The sequence below is a fragment of the Salvelinus alpinus genome, chromosome 22 (genome assembly GCF_045679555.1).
Source record: "Salvelinus alpinus chromosome 22, SLU_Salpinus.1, whole genome shotgun sequence".
In the NCBI taxonomy this organism is placed as follows: Eukaryota; Metazoa; Chordata; class Actinopteri; order Salmoniformes; family Salmonidae; genus Salvelinus; species Salvelinus alpinus.
The window spans coordinates 41,916,878-41,933,258 of NC_092107.1; the positions used below are offsets into that span (position 1 = coordinate 41,916,878).

General features: G+C 45.0%; 1 protein-coding gene across 6 annotated transcripts in view; it reads left to right on the forward strand.

Moving 5' to 3' along the window:
- LOC139549544 (stromal interaction molecule 1-like) overlaps window positions 1-16,381 on the forward strand; it is an 87,647-nt gene that overhangs the window by 10,328 nt on the left and 60,938 nt on the right. For all 6 annotated transcript variants that reach the window (XM_071360152.1, XM_071360147.1, XM_071360148.1 and 3 more), the window contains exons 3-4: window positions 8,165-8,295; window positions 15,948-16,062. In XM_071360152.1, coding sequence (XP_071216253.1) covers window positions 8,165-8,295; window positions 15,948-16,062 — 246 coding nt within the window. The remainder of the gene's footprint in view (window positions 1-8,164; window positions 8,296-15,947; window positions 16,063-16,381) is intronic.

Consider the following 16,381-nt stretch of genomic DNA (forward strand, 5'->3'; position numbering starts at 1 on the left):
TTGAAGTCTTTGTCATAAATAAAGCTGCAGTAGGATTCCATGCCAGAGAAGCTCCTGCCTGCCCTGTGCTATAAGTTGCACTCTGCATGGGCCAATCGGGGAAAGTTACTTACTGGTCTTGCCTAGTGTTGTAATACTACGAGCTACCTTGTGCAGCAAATGGGAGAGCAAGCCGGAAGTAAACACACATGGACACTTGCTGTTGTGTGCTTCCTCATGATAGATTTCATCACACAGGGAGATGCCTCATATCACATTTCTTAGTGTGAAATATGATGATATCGCACTAATGTAGGCCTTGCCCTATTTTTTTAATTTAACCGTTATTTAACTAGGCAAGTCAGTTAAGAACACATTCTTAATTACAATGATGGCCTACCAAAAGGCAAAAGGCCTCCTACGGGGACTGAAACTAAAAATATAGGACAAAACACACTTTTTAATTTATTTATTTAACCTTTATTTAACCAGGAAGGGCTCATTGAGATTTAAATCCTGGCCAAGATAGGCAGCACCAAGTCATTACACAAATTACAGACAAACAACATGAAAAACTACAAGTAATCTAGTAAAAACCATAAAATTCACAAGAGTATAACAAAAATCAAAAACAGCAAATTAAAAACATTGACAGGTCAGGGAATTAGTCTCAAGATCATTCATCAGTGATCTAAAAATACCAATCGGGACAAGTTCTTCCAGTTTAAAAGTATTTTGTAATGCGTTCCAAGACGATGGCGCAGAGTACATAAAAGCCCTTTTACCAAATTCAGTTCGGACATTTGGAACAGTTAGCAGGATAAAGTCCAGCGAACGAAGAGAGTACCATCACGACGAGAGACAACACTACATAAAGATAGTCCTAAAACGACAACACAACATGGAAGCAACACAACATGGCAGCAGCACAATATGGTAGCTGCACAAAACATGGTACAAACATTATTGTACACAAACAAACCACAAAGGCAAGAAGGTAGAGACAACAATACATCGTGTGAAGCAGCCACAACTGTCAGTAAGAGTGTCCATGATTGAGTCTATTTCATTTGTGTTTTGGTCAAGTTTCTGGGCAGGATAAGCCACACAGTCGTACAAGCGAAAATATTTTGCTCAGACTCTTCTCTTTGATCTATCTGGTCAGCTCTTTCCCTTTTAGGGACTGTTGGCTATGACTTCTTTCAGCCATTTTGCCTGTATTTCTACCCTGCTGTTTCATCATGAAGACTCCATTCTTTCGACCTGAGATTGTATACTTAACTTAGAACATTGAAGCTTTCAGAAATGACACTTGGCTACACTGCAGATCTCTGTGGCTTAGAGGCAGCCTTGGTTACCCTCCTGCACATAGCCCAGAATGTCTGCAGACTGCAGCTCAGACCAAACTATGTTTTCCTCTGAGTTGAAGTGAGGCCGTTGATCTGCTGTTGCAGAGGGTTTCTAATCCCCCAGGAGAGAGGGGAAGACTGCAGGCCAGGCAGGCATAGACACACCACATAATATACAGCCTAGCCGGATGGTTTCATAACCATGACTACAGCCAGAGATACTCCCGGCATGTGACACCATTCATACAACTTTTTTTTTCAAATAACTGAATTGGAATGGCTGCATAGCTGGAATTCTTGAGGTGAAAGTGAACACACTTCTTACTAAGTCTAGACCTCTATGTACGTGCTATTATGCTGATGTGTAATAATGTATGCTAAGATAGGCGGGTCGTTCCACGAATAGAGTACATTTTGGGTAGTGTAACTTGGTCAAATAAAAATATATAACGGTCTGTCATAAAAAGCACATAAAGATGTATTATAGAGGTCGACCGATTAATCGGAATTTGCCGATTTAATTGGGGCCGATTTCAAGTCTTCATAACAATCGGTAATCGGCATTTTTGGACACCGATCATGGCCGATTACATTGCACTCCACGAGGAGCCTGCGTGGCAGGCTGACTACCTGTTATGCGAGTGCAGCAAGGAGCCAAGGTAAGGTGCTAGCTAGCATTAAACGTATCTTATAAAAAACAATCGATCTTAACATAATCGCTAGTTAACTACACATGGTTGATATTACTAGATTATCTAGCTTGTCCTGCGTTGCATATAATAGATGCGGTGCCTGTTAATTTATCATTGAATCACAGCCTACTTCGCCAAACGGGTGATTTAACAAGCGCATTCGTGAAAAAAGCACTGTCGTTGCACCAATGTGTACCTAACCATAAACATCAACGCCTTTCTTAAAATCAATACACAAGTATATATTTTTAAACCTCATATTTAGTTAATATTGCCTGCTAACATGAATTTCTTTTAACTAGAGAAATTGTGTCACTTCTCTTGCGTTCTGTGCAAGTGGAGTCAGGGTATATGTAGCAGTTTGGGCCGCCTGGCTCGTTGAGAACTGTGTGAAGACTATGTCTTCCTAAAAAAGACGTCCAACTTCGCCAAATGGGGGATGATTTAACAAAAGCGCATTTGTGAAAAAAGCACAATCGTTGCACGAATTTACCTAACCATAAACATCAATGCCTTTCTTAAAATCAATACACAGAAGTATATTTTTTTAAACCTGCATATTTAGTTAAAAGAAATCCAGGTTAGCAGGCAATATTAAACTAGAGAAATTGTCACGTCTCTTGCGTTCATTGCACGCAGAGTCAGGGTTTATGCAACAGTTTGGGCCGCCTGGCTCGTTGCGAACTAATTTGCCAGAATTTACGTAATTATGACATAACATTGAAGGTTGTGCAATGTAACAGAAATATTTAGATTTATGGATGCCACCCGTTAGATAAAATACGGAACGGTTCCGTATTTCACTGAAAGAATAAAGGTTTTGTTTTCGAAATGATAGTTTCTGGATTTTACCATATTAATGACCTAAGGCTTGTATTTCTGTGTGTTATTGTGTTATATTTTAGTCTATGATTTGATATTTGATAGAGCAGTCTGACTGAGCAGTGGTAGGCAGCAGCAGACTCGTAAGCATTCATTCAAACAGCACTTTCGTGCGTTTGACAGCAGCTCTTAGCTGTGCTTCAAGCATTGAGCTGTTTATTACTTTAAGCCTATCAACTCCTGACATTAGGCTGGTGTAACCGATGTGAAATGGCTAGCTAGTTAGCGGGGTGCGCGCTAGTAGCGTTTCAATCGGTGACATCACTCGCTCTGAGACCTTGAAGTAGTTGTTCCCCTTGCTCTGCAAGGGCCGCGGCTTTTGTGGAGCGATGGGTAACGATGCTTCGAGGGTGGCTGTTGTCGATGTGTTCCTGGTTCGAGCCCAGGTAGGGGCGAGGAGAGGGACGGAAACTATGCTGTTACACTGGCAATACTAAAGTGCCTATTAGAACATCCAATAGTCAAAGGTATATGAAATACAAATGGTATAGAGTGAAATAGTCCTATAATTCCTATAATAACTACAACCTAAAACTTCTTACCTGGGAATATTGAAGACTCATGTTAAAAGGAACCACCAGCTTTCATATGTTCTCATGTTCTGAGCAAGGAACTTAAACGTTAGCTTTTTTTACATGGCGCATATTGCACTTTTACTTTCTTCTCCAACACTTTGTTTTTGCATTATTTAAACCAAATTGAACATGTTTCATTATTTATTTGAGGCTAAATTGATTTTATTGATGTATTATATTAAGTTAAAATTAAAGTGTTCATTCAGTATTGTTGTAATTGTCATTATTACAAATAAATAAATAAAACAATTGTCAGATTAATCGGTATCGGCTTTTTTTGGGACCTCCAATAATCGGTATCGGCGTTGAAAAATCATAATCGGTCAACCTCCTCTAATGTTTTATCATCTCAAGGGGGTAACAAAAAGACTATAGTACACGCCAATAACGTGCCATTAAAGTAACAGGGTTGACCGTAACAGGATTGAGGTTTTCATCTTAAATTAGCCATTAATCCCCTTGTGATATGGGGAATGGAAGCTTTGTGCAACAGGGAAGGGCAATTCAATGCAAGCTTCCCTCTTCTTCTTTTTTTTTTTTTTACATTGTTCAAACATTTCTAGCTCATCTATTAGTAACAGGGTGTTATGCTCAGTTTTCCATCACTAAACACCAGAAAAGAAGAGTAAATGCTATGATTTGACTATTATATTTTCAATGTTTCTTACATATAAAAAAAAATGAGAGTTCAGTTGACGTAACAGGGTTGACCTTAGAATGATGAACAGGATTAATTGAATCACTAATCATATTAAAAAATAATCATCTTCAGAAAGGAAAATCAAAGCAACGACAACTAGGGCTTTACAATGATGGTGAACTTGAAGACGTGTTGGGGTTAGATCTTCCCAGGAAAGTATGAAAAATATGACGAGGGACATGTCAAAATGCAGATTATTATTAATTTTGTATTCATATAAAAAACCTTATTTATAGAAATGTCCATGTGGTATATATTAAAAGGCACTTCATTAAATGTAATACTAGTTGTAGGCTTTATTCCATACTAAGTAAAGGAAAATAACATTAGGCTAGTAAGGATTTGGATGTTTTGAACACATGGTTCCCTCTGGTCTTTGACTTCTCCCTCACTAGAACTCTACTTCCCTACACACGTGTTGCACTGGGATTGATGACATAACATCAGCACCCTTGTCATTCTGAGTGTTGACAACCATGTGTTGACAACACTCAGGTTACACTGTTGTAAGAAAGCAGCTACCCCCCACAACACAGCCTGGTTATAAATAGCCCCTGTGGTTTTCTGCTGTGAGCAGCAAAGTTCCTAGGCCACAATGTGGATTTGAACAAATGGCTTGCGATGGTTTCAAGGTGGACATCATTTTGGCTGTTGTTAGCCTCCCCATAAGCTGAAGTGTGTTACAAGCTGATTGTCACTAGACTAGAGCTGACCCCATTTAGTTGACTGGTCGATTGTTTGTTTGGTCAATAGGCTGTTGGTCGACCAATATATATTTTTTTGAGCAGTGGCAAATCTAGAAAAATAATTTATGGCACACGAGACACCTGTCTTATTCATACCTGTCTGAGTGGACTAACCCATTGCGGAGGCCTGTCTGAGTGGACTAATCCATTGCGGAGGCCTGTCTGAGTGGACTAACCCATTGCGGAGGCCTGTCTGAGTGGACTAATCCATTGCGGAGGCCTGTCTGAGTGGACTAACCCATTGCGGAGGCTGTGGGGATGGCACACCAGTATCATCAGTAGTACATTTACTGTTAATTCCCATTTCTCATCTACAATGTGTGTTTGGTAATGGTAATTTCTGTTAATTTATTTGATTTATTATTATTATTATAGTCTTACTGTTGTCATTGTAGGAGTGGACACGTTGTTTGCAGAGAGCACAACTTAGGCTACACTTGTTAGAAAAAAGTTGTGGTTTATTCCATTTACGAGTTGTCAGATTATTCATTGTCTTTTGTTTTGCAGCGCTCTTGTCAATCTTGAGTAAGGACATGCACCTGATTACGCATAGAAGTAGGCCTAGACTACCTGGCCTACACGCAAATATAGGCCTATAAATGTGTCCAGTTGGGGATTTGATACTATTTCTGATTGTCTTAACCATCACAAAGGAGCTTTTCAAAGAAAAAATGTATTCACATCAAACAGCAAGTAAACAAAGTGTGTTTTTACACCCATAGAGAATGACAGTAGTTCCTCAATGTAGCCTACTTGATACATTTTTTTGCGTCTCTCTATCGATTACCACTCCGCATGAAAGGGGGAAAAAATGTCATGCTCTGATCTGGTGGAAAAGTCATAAAATAGGCCTACCTAATTACTTCTTATCCCTTGCGCAAATAGCCTACAACTGTGTCCATGGCAGGGGAATATTTTATGCAATGTTGCAAGTTTGCTAGCACTAGCTTTGGGACATACCAAGTTAATAGTTGATACAATGTTTCAAGTTCCTTGCAGACAGGCCATGCGTAGCCAATGTCATTTATAGGATATTTATTTTTATCAGGATATTTCCTACCTGCAGACTGCAATGTTTTTATTTGTTGGCCTTATGTAGGCTATTTTTACATAGTTGGCAATGGCAATAAAAGTTACTTTTAGATTTGTATCATTTTCATTTAGATATAATTTTGGCTACACCAGCAGCTATTATGTGGCTATTAACCACATGTCATTGATTTTGAGATATGAAGACTTTATTATAAATGAAATGAAACTGTTCCACAGAAATGTACATATAAAACTGGCACATGGATTAGTAGAAATCGTAGGAAAACTTGGCACTCCAAATGGAAAAGGTTGCCGACTGCTGGTGTAGCCTTCAGCAGCCTAATGGCAGAATCTGCAAAGGCAGCAGCAGCGGGCAGGGGTAGGAGGAGAACATATTTCTTTTTTGTTTTTTTCTGGGTAGGCTATATTGATCTGTCTCCCTCTTTAGTAGTTTGTGTGTCTTCATTTTGAATCGCAGTGCTTAAAGCATCAGACAAGCTCAGTAGCCTACATATAGTTGATTTTATTCAAACATAGGGTGTGTCTATATTTGGGAAAATACAAGTTTAAAAATGTAGACCAATTGATTGGTCGAAAGAACAGACGACTCTTGGTCAACCAAGATTTTTGTAGTTGTTGTGGACAACCCTACACTAGACCTACTGTGTGGTGTTGGGTGGTATCCAGATACCTTCAAAACGTTCCTGTACCATACCGGGGTATACGGTATTACTGACAGTGCACGCAAAGGGCGCTATTTCTTTCCAAACCCCAAAAAATATATACATTATTCTTTTGACACACAAAACAAATTTTGTCAGCAGGGATCTTGATCCAGGAGGAGATTGATTGTCTCTGCTCTAAGAAGCTTGATCTTGCAAGCTAGCCACTTAACCAGCCACTTAACCAGCCACTTAACCAGCCACTTAACCAGCCACTTAGCCAGCCACTTAGCCAGCCACTTAACCAGCCACTTAACCAGCCACTTAACCAGCCACTTAACCAGCCACTTAACCAGCCACTTAACCAGCCACTTAACCAGCCACTTAACCAGCCACTTAGCCAGCCACTTAGCCAGCCACTTAACCAGCCACTTAGCCAGCCACTTAGCCAGCCACTTAGCCAGCCACTTAGCCAGCCACTTAGCCAGCCACTTAGCCAGCCACTTAACCAGCCACTTAACCAGCCACTTAACCAGCCACTTAACCAGCCACTTAGCCAGCCACTTAGCCAGCCACTTAGCCAGCCACTTAGCCAGCCACTTAGCCAGCCACTTAACCAGCCACTTAACCAGCCACTTAACCAGCCACTTAACCAGCCACTTAACCAGCCACTTAACCAGCCACTTAACCAGCCACTTAACCAGCCACTTAACCAGCCACTTAGCCAGCCACTTAGCCAGCCACTTAGGTAGCCACTTAGCCAGCCACTTAGCCAGCCACTTAGGTAGCCACTTAGGTAGCCACTTAACCAGCCACTTAACCAGCCACTTAGCCAGCCACTTAGCCAGCCACTTAGCCAGCCACTTAGCCAGCCACTTAGCCAGCCACTTAGGTAGCCACTTAGGTAGCCACTTAGGTAGCCACTTAGGTAGCCACTTAGGTAGCCACTTAGGTAGCCACTTAGGTAGCCACTTAGGTAGCCACTTAACCAGCCACTTAACCAGCCACTTAACCAGCCACTTAGCCAGCCACTTAGCCAGCCACTTAGCCAGCCACTTAGCCAGCCACTTAGCCAGCCACTTAACCAGCCACTTAACCAGCCACTTAACCAGCCACATAGCCAGCCACATAGCCAGCCACTTAACCAGCCACTTAACCAGCCACTTAACCAGCCACTTAACCAGCCACTTAACCAGCCACTTAACCAGCCACTTAACCAGCCACTTAACCAGCCACTTAGCCAGCCACTTAGCCAGCCACTTAGCCAGCCACTTAGCCAGCCACTTAGCCAGCCACTTAGCCAGCCACTTAGCTAGCACGCTAGCAAACCAAATGCATAGGTGGAGCCCTGAGTTGGAAATAATTTATTTGGCAAATCTTGGATAGTGTTACTTATAGTTACAAGCAGTGGCGTAGCTTTAGGGTGCCCCAAACTATTGAAAATGTATACCAGTATACAATATATATGAATTACCGCCCAAGTTCAGGTATTGTTGGGAGCCCTGTACAACTGCTGACTCAAGTTCAACTTGTCTTTTCTCTCTCAGAACTCTGTCGCATCGATGAGCCTCGGTGCTACGATGAAAATACCATCCTCAGCTTCGAGGCCATCCGCAGTATCCACAAGCAGATGGATGACGATGCTAATGGCAATGTGGATGTGTCAGAGACGGATGGGGTGAGTAGTACCACCAGGTTCCCTACACAATGTGGGCGTGTCAGAGAAGGACTGGGTGAGTAGCACCACTAGGTTCCCTACACAATGTGGGCGTGTCATAGAAGGACTGGGTGAGTAGCACCACCAGGTTCCCTACACAATGTGGGCGTGTCAGAGAAGGACTGGGTGGGTAGTACCACCAGGTTCCCTACACAATGTGGGCGTGTCAGAGAAGGACTGGGTGGGTAGTACCACCAGGTTCCCTACACAATGTGGGCGTGTCAGAGAAGGACTGGGTGGGTAGTACCACCAGGTTCCCTACACAATGTGGGTGTGTCAGAGAAGGACTGGGTGGGTAGCACCACCAGGTTCCCTACACAATGTGGGCGTGTCAGAGAAGGACTGGGTGGGTAGCACCACCAGGTTCCCTACACAATGTGGGCGTGTCAGAGAAGGACTGGGTGGGTAGTACCACCAGGTTCCCTACACAATGTGGGCGTGTCAGAGAAGGACTGGGTGGGTAGCACCACCAGGTTCCCTACACAATGTGGGCGTGTCAGAGAAGGACTGGGTGGGTAGCACCACCAGGTTCCCTACTTCAATAGCATTTGATAGATTACAGGCGTTTTCAGTTTTCATAGTGTGATGTGTTGGAGAGGATGTAGTGCTGCATGGCACCAGCCAAACCTGCCTATGTGAGTCACAGAAAAGTGTCCTGAAGGTATCAGTACTTTAATCCCCTGTCATCCACCAGCAGGGATTCCTTCCGAAGATGGCCACAGATAATGAGATTAGTTAATGGCTGCTCGGTAATGGCTTTTACTTTGCTATTGAAGTAAGTGGTGGATTTGTGCTCCTCCTGCTTCTCATGTTGTAGTGCTGTGCTTGAGTTCACTGAGTAGAAACCCCTGCTGGTTTTTACTATGGTGCTGCAGGAGTTGGCTCCTGTTTTACAGGCTCCTAACCAATTGCTATTTTACCAGCTGCCTCCGGTAAGACATAGGGTGGTGGTCTGTGTCTGTCAATAACAGCTGCCTCCGGTAAGACATAGGGTGGTGGTCTGTGTCTGTCAATAACAGCTGCCTCCGGTAAGACATAGGGTGGTGGTCTGTGTCTGTCAATAACAGCTGGTGCGCGAAATCTAATATTTAGGAAGTCTCAAGGTTTTGCTTGCCTGAGTATCTCTTGATAAGCTGTAGACCACACTATTTACCAAGAGAGTTTTCATCTATTTTTCATATCTGTCTATTTACCACCACAAACCGATGCTGGCACTAAGACCGCACTCAACGAGCTGTACAAGGCCAAAAGCAAATAAGAAAATGCTCATCTAGAGGCGGCGCCTAGTGGCCGGGGACTTTAATGCAGGACTTTTTCATTTTACCTCATTTCTACCAGCATGTCACGTGCAACCAGAGGGACCATAATTCTATCCTGATTCCTGCTTACAAACAAACACTAAAGCAGGAAGTACCAGTGAGTCGCTCAATGTGGAAGTGGTCAGATGACGCAAATGCTAAGCTACAGGACTGTTTTGCTAGCATAAACTAGAATATGTTCCGGTGTTCATCCGATTGCATTGAGGAGTTGACCACATCAGTCGCTGGCTTCATCAATAAGTGCATCGATGATGTCGTCCTCACAGTGACTGTACGTACAGTGGGGAGAACAAGTATTTGATACACTGACGATTTTGCAGGTTTTCCTACTTACAAAGCATGTAGAGGTCTGTAATTTTTATCATAGGTACACTTCAACTGTGAGAGACGGAATCTAAAACAAAAATCCAGAAAATCACATTGTATGATTTTTAAGTAATTCATTTGCATTTTATTGCATGACATAAGTATTTGATCACCTACCAACCAGTAAGAATTCCGGCTCACAGACCTGTTAGTTTTTCTTTAAGAAGCCTTCCTGTTCTCCACTCATTACCTGTATTAACTGCACATGTTTGAATTCGTTACCTGTAAAAAAAGACACCTGTCCACACACTCAATCAAACAGACTCCAACCTCTCCACAATGGCCAAGACCAGAGAGCTGTGTAAGGACATCAGGGATAAAATTGTAGACCTCCACAAGGCTGGGATGGGCTACAGAACAATAGGCAAGCAGCTTGGTGAGAAGGCAACAACTGTTGGCGCAATTATTAAAAAATGGAAGAAGTTCAAGATGACGGTCAATCACCCTCGGTCTGGGGCTCCATGCAAGATCTCACCTCGTGGGGAATCAATGATCATGAGGAAGGTGAGGGATCAGCCCAGAACTACACGGCAGGACCTGGTCAATGACCTGAAGAGAGCTGGGACCACAGTCTCAAAGAAAACCATTAGTAACACACTATGCCGCCATGGATTAAAATCCTGCAGCGCACGCAATGTCCCCCTGCTCAAGCCAGCGCATGTCCAGGTCCGTCTGAAGTTTGCCAATGACCATCTGGATGATCCAGAGGAGGAATGGGAGAAGGTCATGTGGTTTGATGTGACAAAAAATAGAGCTTTTTGGTCTAAACTCCACTCGCCGTGTTTGGAGGAAGAAGAAGGATGAGTACAACCCCAAGAACACCATCCCAACCGTGAGGCATGGAGGTGGAAACATCATTCTTTGGGGATGCTTTTCTGCAAAGGGGACAGGACGACTGCACTGTATTGAGGGGAGGATGGATGGGGCCATGTATCGCGAGATCTTGGCCAACAACCTCCTTCCCTCAGTAAGAGCATTGAGATGGGTCGTGGCTGGGTCTTCCAGCATGACAACGACCCGAAACACACAGCCAGGGCAACTAAGGAGTGGCTCCGTAAGAAGCATCTCAAGGTCCTGGAGTGGCCTAGCCAGTCTCCAGACCTGAACCCAATAGAACATCTTTGGAGGGAGCTGAAAGTCCGTATTGCCCAGCGACAGCCCCGAAACCTGAAGGATCTGGAGAACGTCTGTATTGAGGAGTGGGCCAAAATCCCTGCTGCAGTGTGTGCAAACTTGGTCAAGAACTACAGGAAACGTATGATCTCTGTAATTGCAAACAAAGGTTTCTGTACCAAATATTAAGTTCTGCTTTTCTGATGTATCAAATACTTATGTCATGCAATAAAATGCAAATTAATTACTTAAAAATCATACAATGTGATTTTCTGGATTTTTGTTTTACATTTCGTTTCTCACAGTTGAAGTGTACCTATGATAAAAATTACAGACCTCTACATGCTTTGTAAGTAGGAAAACCTGCAAAATCGGCAGTGTATCAAATACTTGTTCTCCCCACTGTATATACCCCAACCAGAAGCCATGGATTACAGGCAATATCTGCACTGAGCTAAAGGGTAAAGCTGGTGCTTTCAAGGAGGGGGACTCTAACCCGGAAGTTTATAAGAAATCCTGCTCTGCCCTGCGAACCAGCAAACAGGCAAGCCGTCAATGCAGGACTAAGATTGAATCCTACTACACCGGCTCTGACACTCGTCGGATGTGGCAGGGCTTGCAAACTATTACGGACTACAAAGGGAAGCCCAGCCGTGTGCTTTCCAGTGACACGACCTTACTAGACGGGCTAAATGACTTCAATGCGCGCTTCGAGGCAAGCAACACTGAAGCATGCATTAGAGCACCAGCTGTTTCGGACAACTGTGTGATCACACTATCCGTAGTAAGACCTTTAAACAGGTCATCATTCACAAGGCCGCAGGGCCAGACGGATTACCAGGACGTGTACTCGGAGAATGCGCTAACCAACTGGCAAGTGTCTTCACTGACATTTTCAACCTGTCCCTGACAGTGTCTGTAATACCTACATGTTTCAGGCAGACCACAATAGTCCCTGTGCCCAAGAACTCCAAGGTAACCTTCCTAAATGACTACTGACCTGTAGCACTCACGTCTGTAGCCATGAAGTGCTTTAAAAGATTGGTCATGGATTACATCAACACCATCATCCCAGAAACCAAAGACCCACTCCAATTCGCATACCGCCCCAACAGATCCACAAATAACACAATCTCCATTGCACTCCACACTGCCCTTTCCCACCTGGAGAATAGAAACACCTACGTGAGAATGCTGTTCATTGACTACAGCTCAGCGTTCAACACCATAGTACCCTCAAAGCTCATCACTAAGCTAAGGACCCCGGGACTAAACACCTCCCTCTGCAACTGGATCCTGGACTTCCTGAAGGGCCGCCCCCAGGTGGTAAGTGTAGGCAACAACACATCTGCCACGCTGATCCTCAACACGGGGGCCTCTCAGGGGTGCATGTTTATTCCCCTCCTGTACTCCCTGTTCACCCATGACTGTGTGGCCAAGCACGACTCCAACACCATCGTTAAGTTTGCCGACGACACAACAATGGTAGGCCTGATCACTGACAACGATGCGACGTCCTATAGGGAGGAGGTCAGAGACCTGGCAGTGTGGTGCCAGGACAACATCTTCCTCAACGTGATCAAGACAAAGGAAATTATCGTGGACTACAGGAAAGGATGGCCGCGCATGCCCCCATTCAAATTGACAGGGCTGTAGTGGAGCAGGTTAGAAGCTTCAAGTTCCTTGGTGTCGACATCAACGACAAACTATCATGGTCCAAACACACCAAGACAGTTGTGAAGAGGGCACGACAATGCATATTCCCCCCAGGAGACTGAAAAGATTTGGCATGGGTCCTCAAGTCCTCCAAAAGTTCTACAGCTGCACCATCGAGAGCATCCTGACTGGTTGCATCACCGCCTGGTATGTCAACTGCACGGCCTCTGACCAGAAGGCCCTACCGAGTACATCACTGGGGCTAAGCTTCCTGCCATCCAAGGCCCTAAAAATGGCCAAAGACTACAGCCACCCTAGTTAGACTGTTCTCTCTGCTAACACACGACATGCAGTACCTGAGCGCCAAGTCTAGGTTCAAAAGGCTTTTTAACAGCGTCTACCTCCAAGCCATAAGACTGCTGAACAGTAAATCAAATGTCCACCCAGACTATTTGCATTGACCCCCCCCCCCCCTTGCTATTCACTGTTTATTTTCTATGCATTGTCACTTTACCCCTACCTACATGTACATATTACCTTGACTAACCTGTACCTCCGCCTATTGACCTGGTACCGGTGGCCCCTGTATATAGCCTTGTTATTGTTATTTTATTGTTACTCTTTTTTTCTTAACTGCATTGTTAGTTAAGGCTTTGTAAGTAAGCATTTCACAGTAAGGTCTACACCTGGGAGTGTTGGGACTTGTCCCCTCCTTTCTGCTGTGTAACCAGTGTCCTGGGCCTCCTCTGGGACTGGGAGAGCTTGGCAAGGCAGCCACAGGCAGCACAGCATGGCCAGGTCAGTCCAGGCATTCCTTCAGTCAGAGAGAAGTCAGGGCTGCAAAAATGACACCTGTGTGGCCTGACCTAGCCTACCCTCCCCGTAGCAGGCTTCCTCTAACACTGCAACCAGTAGTAGAGCAGCCACGACCAGGCTGGGAGAGGAGAGGCCTGTAGGGCGACCAGGCTGGGAGAGGAGAGGCCTGTAGGGCAGCCACGACCAGGCTGGGAGAGGCGAGGCCTGTAGGGCAGCCACGACCAGGCTGAGAGAGGAGAGGCCTGTAGGGCAGCCACGACCAGGCTGGGAGAGGAGAGGCCTGTAGGGCAGCCACGACCAGGCTGAGAGAGGAGAGGCCTGTAGGGCAGCCACGACCAGGCTGAGAGAGGAGAGGCCTGTAGGGCAGCCACGACCAGGCTGGGAGAGGAGAGGGCTGTAGGGCAGCCACGACCAGGCTGGGAGGGGAGAGGCCTGTAGGGCGACCAGGCTGGGAGAGGCGAGGCCTGTAGGGCAGCCACGACCAGGCTGGGAGAGGAGAGGGCTGTAGGGCAACCAGGCTGGGAGGGGAGAGGCCTGTAGGGCAGCCACGACCAGGCTGGGAAAGGAGAGGCCTGTAGGGCAGCCACGACCAGGCTGGGAGAGGCGAGGCCCACCTCAGGAGGCTCTGGTCTGGGCTAGAGCAGTCTTCCTATGCAGCTTCTTCTGCAGGGGCTAAGCAGTTTGAGAAGGAGACATTAGCTCTGCAGACATCCCTGAAGCAGCCAGCCTGTGAATTAAGCACATATCTCCAGTGTCAGTCCTGGCTCAGAGCCAACACTGAGAAAAGCTAAACAAGACATGTAGAGTGCTTGGACCGAAACAGCTCTGATGCCTGGGATCTTCTTAGAGAAAGAAAAATGTTATGATCATGTTTCATCATTTTTTTATTTTTTTTATTTGGATCTCCATTAGCTGTTGCAAAAGCAGACGCTACTCTTCCTGGAGTCGACACAAAACATGAAACATCATAATACAGAACATTAATAGACAAGCTCAAGGACAGAACTACATACGTTTAAAGTGGCGCAGCGGTCTAAGGCACTGCGTCTCAGTGCTTTAAGCGTCACTACAGACGATTCCAGGCTGTATCACAACCGGCTGTGATTGGGAGTCCCGTAGGGCGGCGCACAATTGGCCCAGCGTCGTCTGGGTTTGGACCGGTGTAGGCCGTCATTGTAAAAAATAATTCGTTTTTAACTGACTTGCCAAGTTAAATAAAAATATAAAGCTGAGATGATTGAAACAGCATGTTGCAGCTAAAAAACACACCGGACCAGGATTTTTTAAAAACATCATCTATCTGGCTACATTGTCAAAGAAACGGTATGATTTATTGCCTGATAGATTGTGAGTGTCCGTCCTGTAGTGAAAACCACCCACACTAAGCTCTGAAGAAGGAAAATCAGCATCATGGCTTGTCCTGCGCCCATGTTCTTTGAGATGTTCTTTGTGGGGGCGTGTGTGTCGTACAGCAGCCAAGCTTCTTCCTCCCAGTGATAACAGCATGGGGGCTGGCTAGCGATGGATGAAACATCATGTCATCTAAGCCCTTTTGCTGTGCTTCTATGTCGTTGCTCAAGAGAACTGGAGACACTTAATGTGTCAGATATTACTTAGAGTAGGCTCATTTAGATTGAAAGATTGGTGAGTGTTTAGAGGAGAAGAGGAACACCTGATTTCCTGTTTGTGTTCCTCATCAAATAATGATCTATTGTCCACTGCTGTTAGAAATGGAGTTATAGGTTTGTAGATTCCATCACAGGATCTCAGGCCAGTAAAGCTTCAGTGTAAAATATTATACATGTACATGGCCAAACGTATAGATCTTTATTGACATTCACTTGGTGAGACAATGTCTAGGTCTTAATTGTCATTCAGTCACAAAAGGCTATTTGTTTTCTAGCCCCTTCTCAGTGTGTGTGGTGTGAATAAAGCATAGTGTTCCTGGCTGTTCCATTAATGCTAGGCTCCTCTCTACTGCACACTGTACTACAGTAACAAGGCTGGGTGCACACAGTGAAGTGAGCCTGGTCTGCAGCAGTAAGCTTAGCTGTCTGACTCTGCAGGCTGGGGAAGGCTCAGGGCATGCCTCTATTGGTTATTCTCTGAGCACGCTGTACAGAGATCTTTTTATCCTTCCCTGCTATAGCTGACACTTTGCACTCTCTTAGGTTTACCTCAGCCTTGATGTAACGGTTTGATTCCACCATCTATAAGTGACAGGCCACATAATCTTTTTGGCTGCATTGATTGATACCTCCCCTGTTCTTTCTTCACTTCTCTCTCTTACCTGCTCTCTGTCTTCCCTTCTGTCTCCCTCCATGTGACCCTGGCGACCTCCAGTTCCTGAGGGAGGACCTGAACTACCACGATCCCAAAGCCAAGCACAACAGTTTCCACGGAGACGACCAGTTCATCAGTGTGGAAGACCTGTGGAATACCTGGAAGGGTTCTAAAGGTGCTGGAACTACGCTGTAACTAACGCCGTGGTGTTACAGGAGCCTCCCGCTCTGTCTCTGCTCTCTACAGGCTAGCAGTACAAACAAGTCTCCCCTCCAGGCACGCTGCCCCACTTAGTGCATCCGTGTGCATATAAGAGAGTCTCAGACGATGAATCTCTGTCAGTACACTGTGTTCTGTGTTCTCCTCAAGGGAGCGCTGCTCTGTCCGTCCAGCCCTCCTTGTTTGAGGTCTCACTGCTGACTGACACCATGTTAGCTACAGTACCAGTCAAAAGTTTGAAGACACCTACTCATTTCAGAGTTCTTCTAAATGTT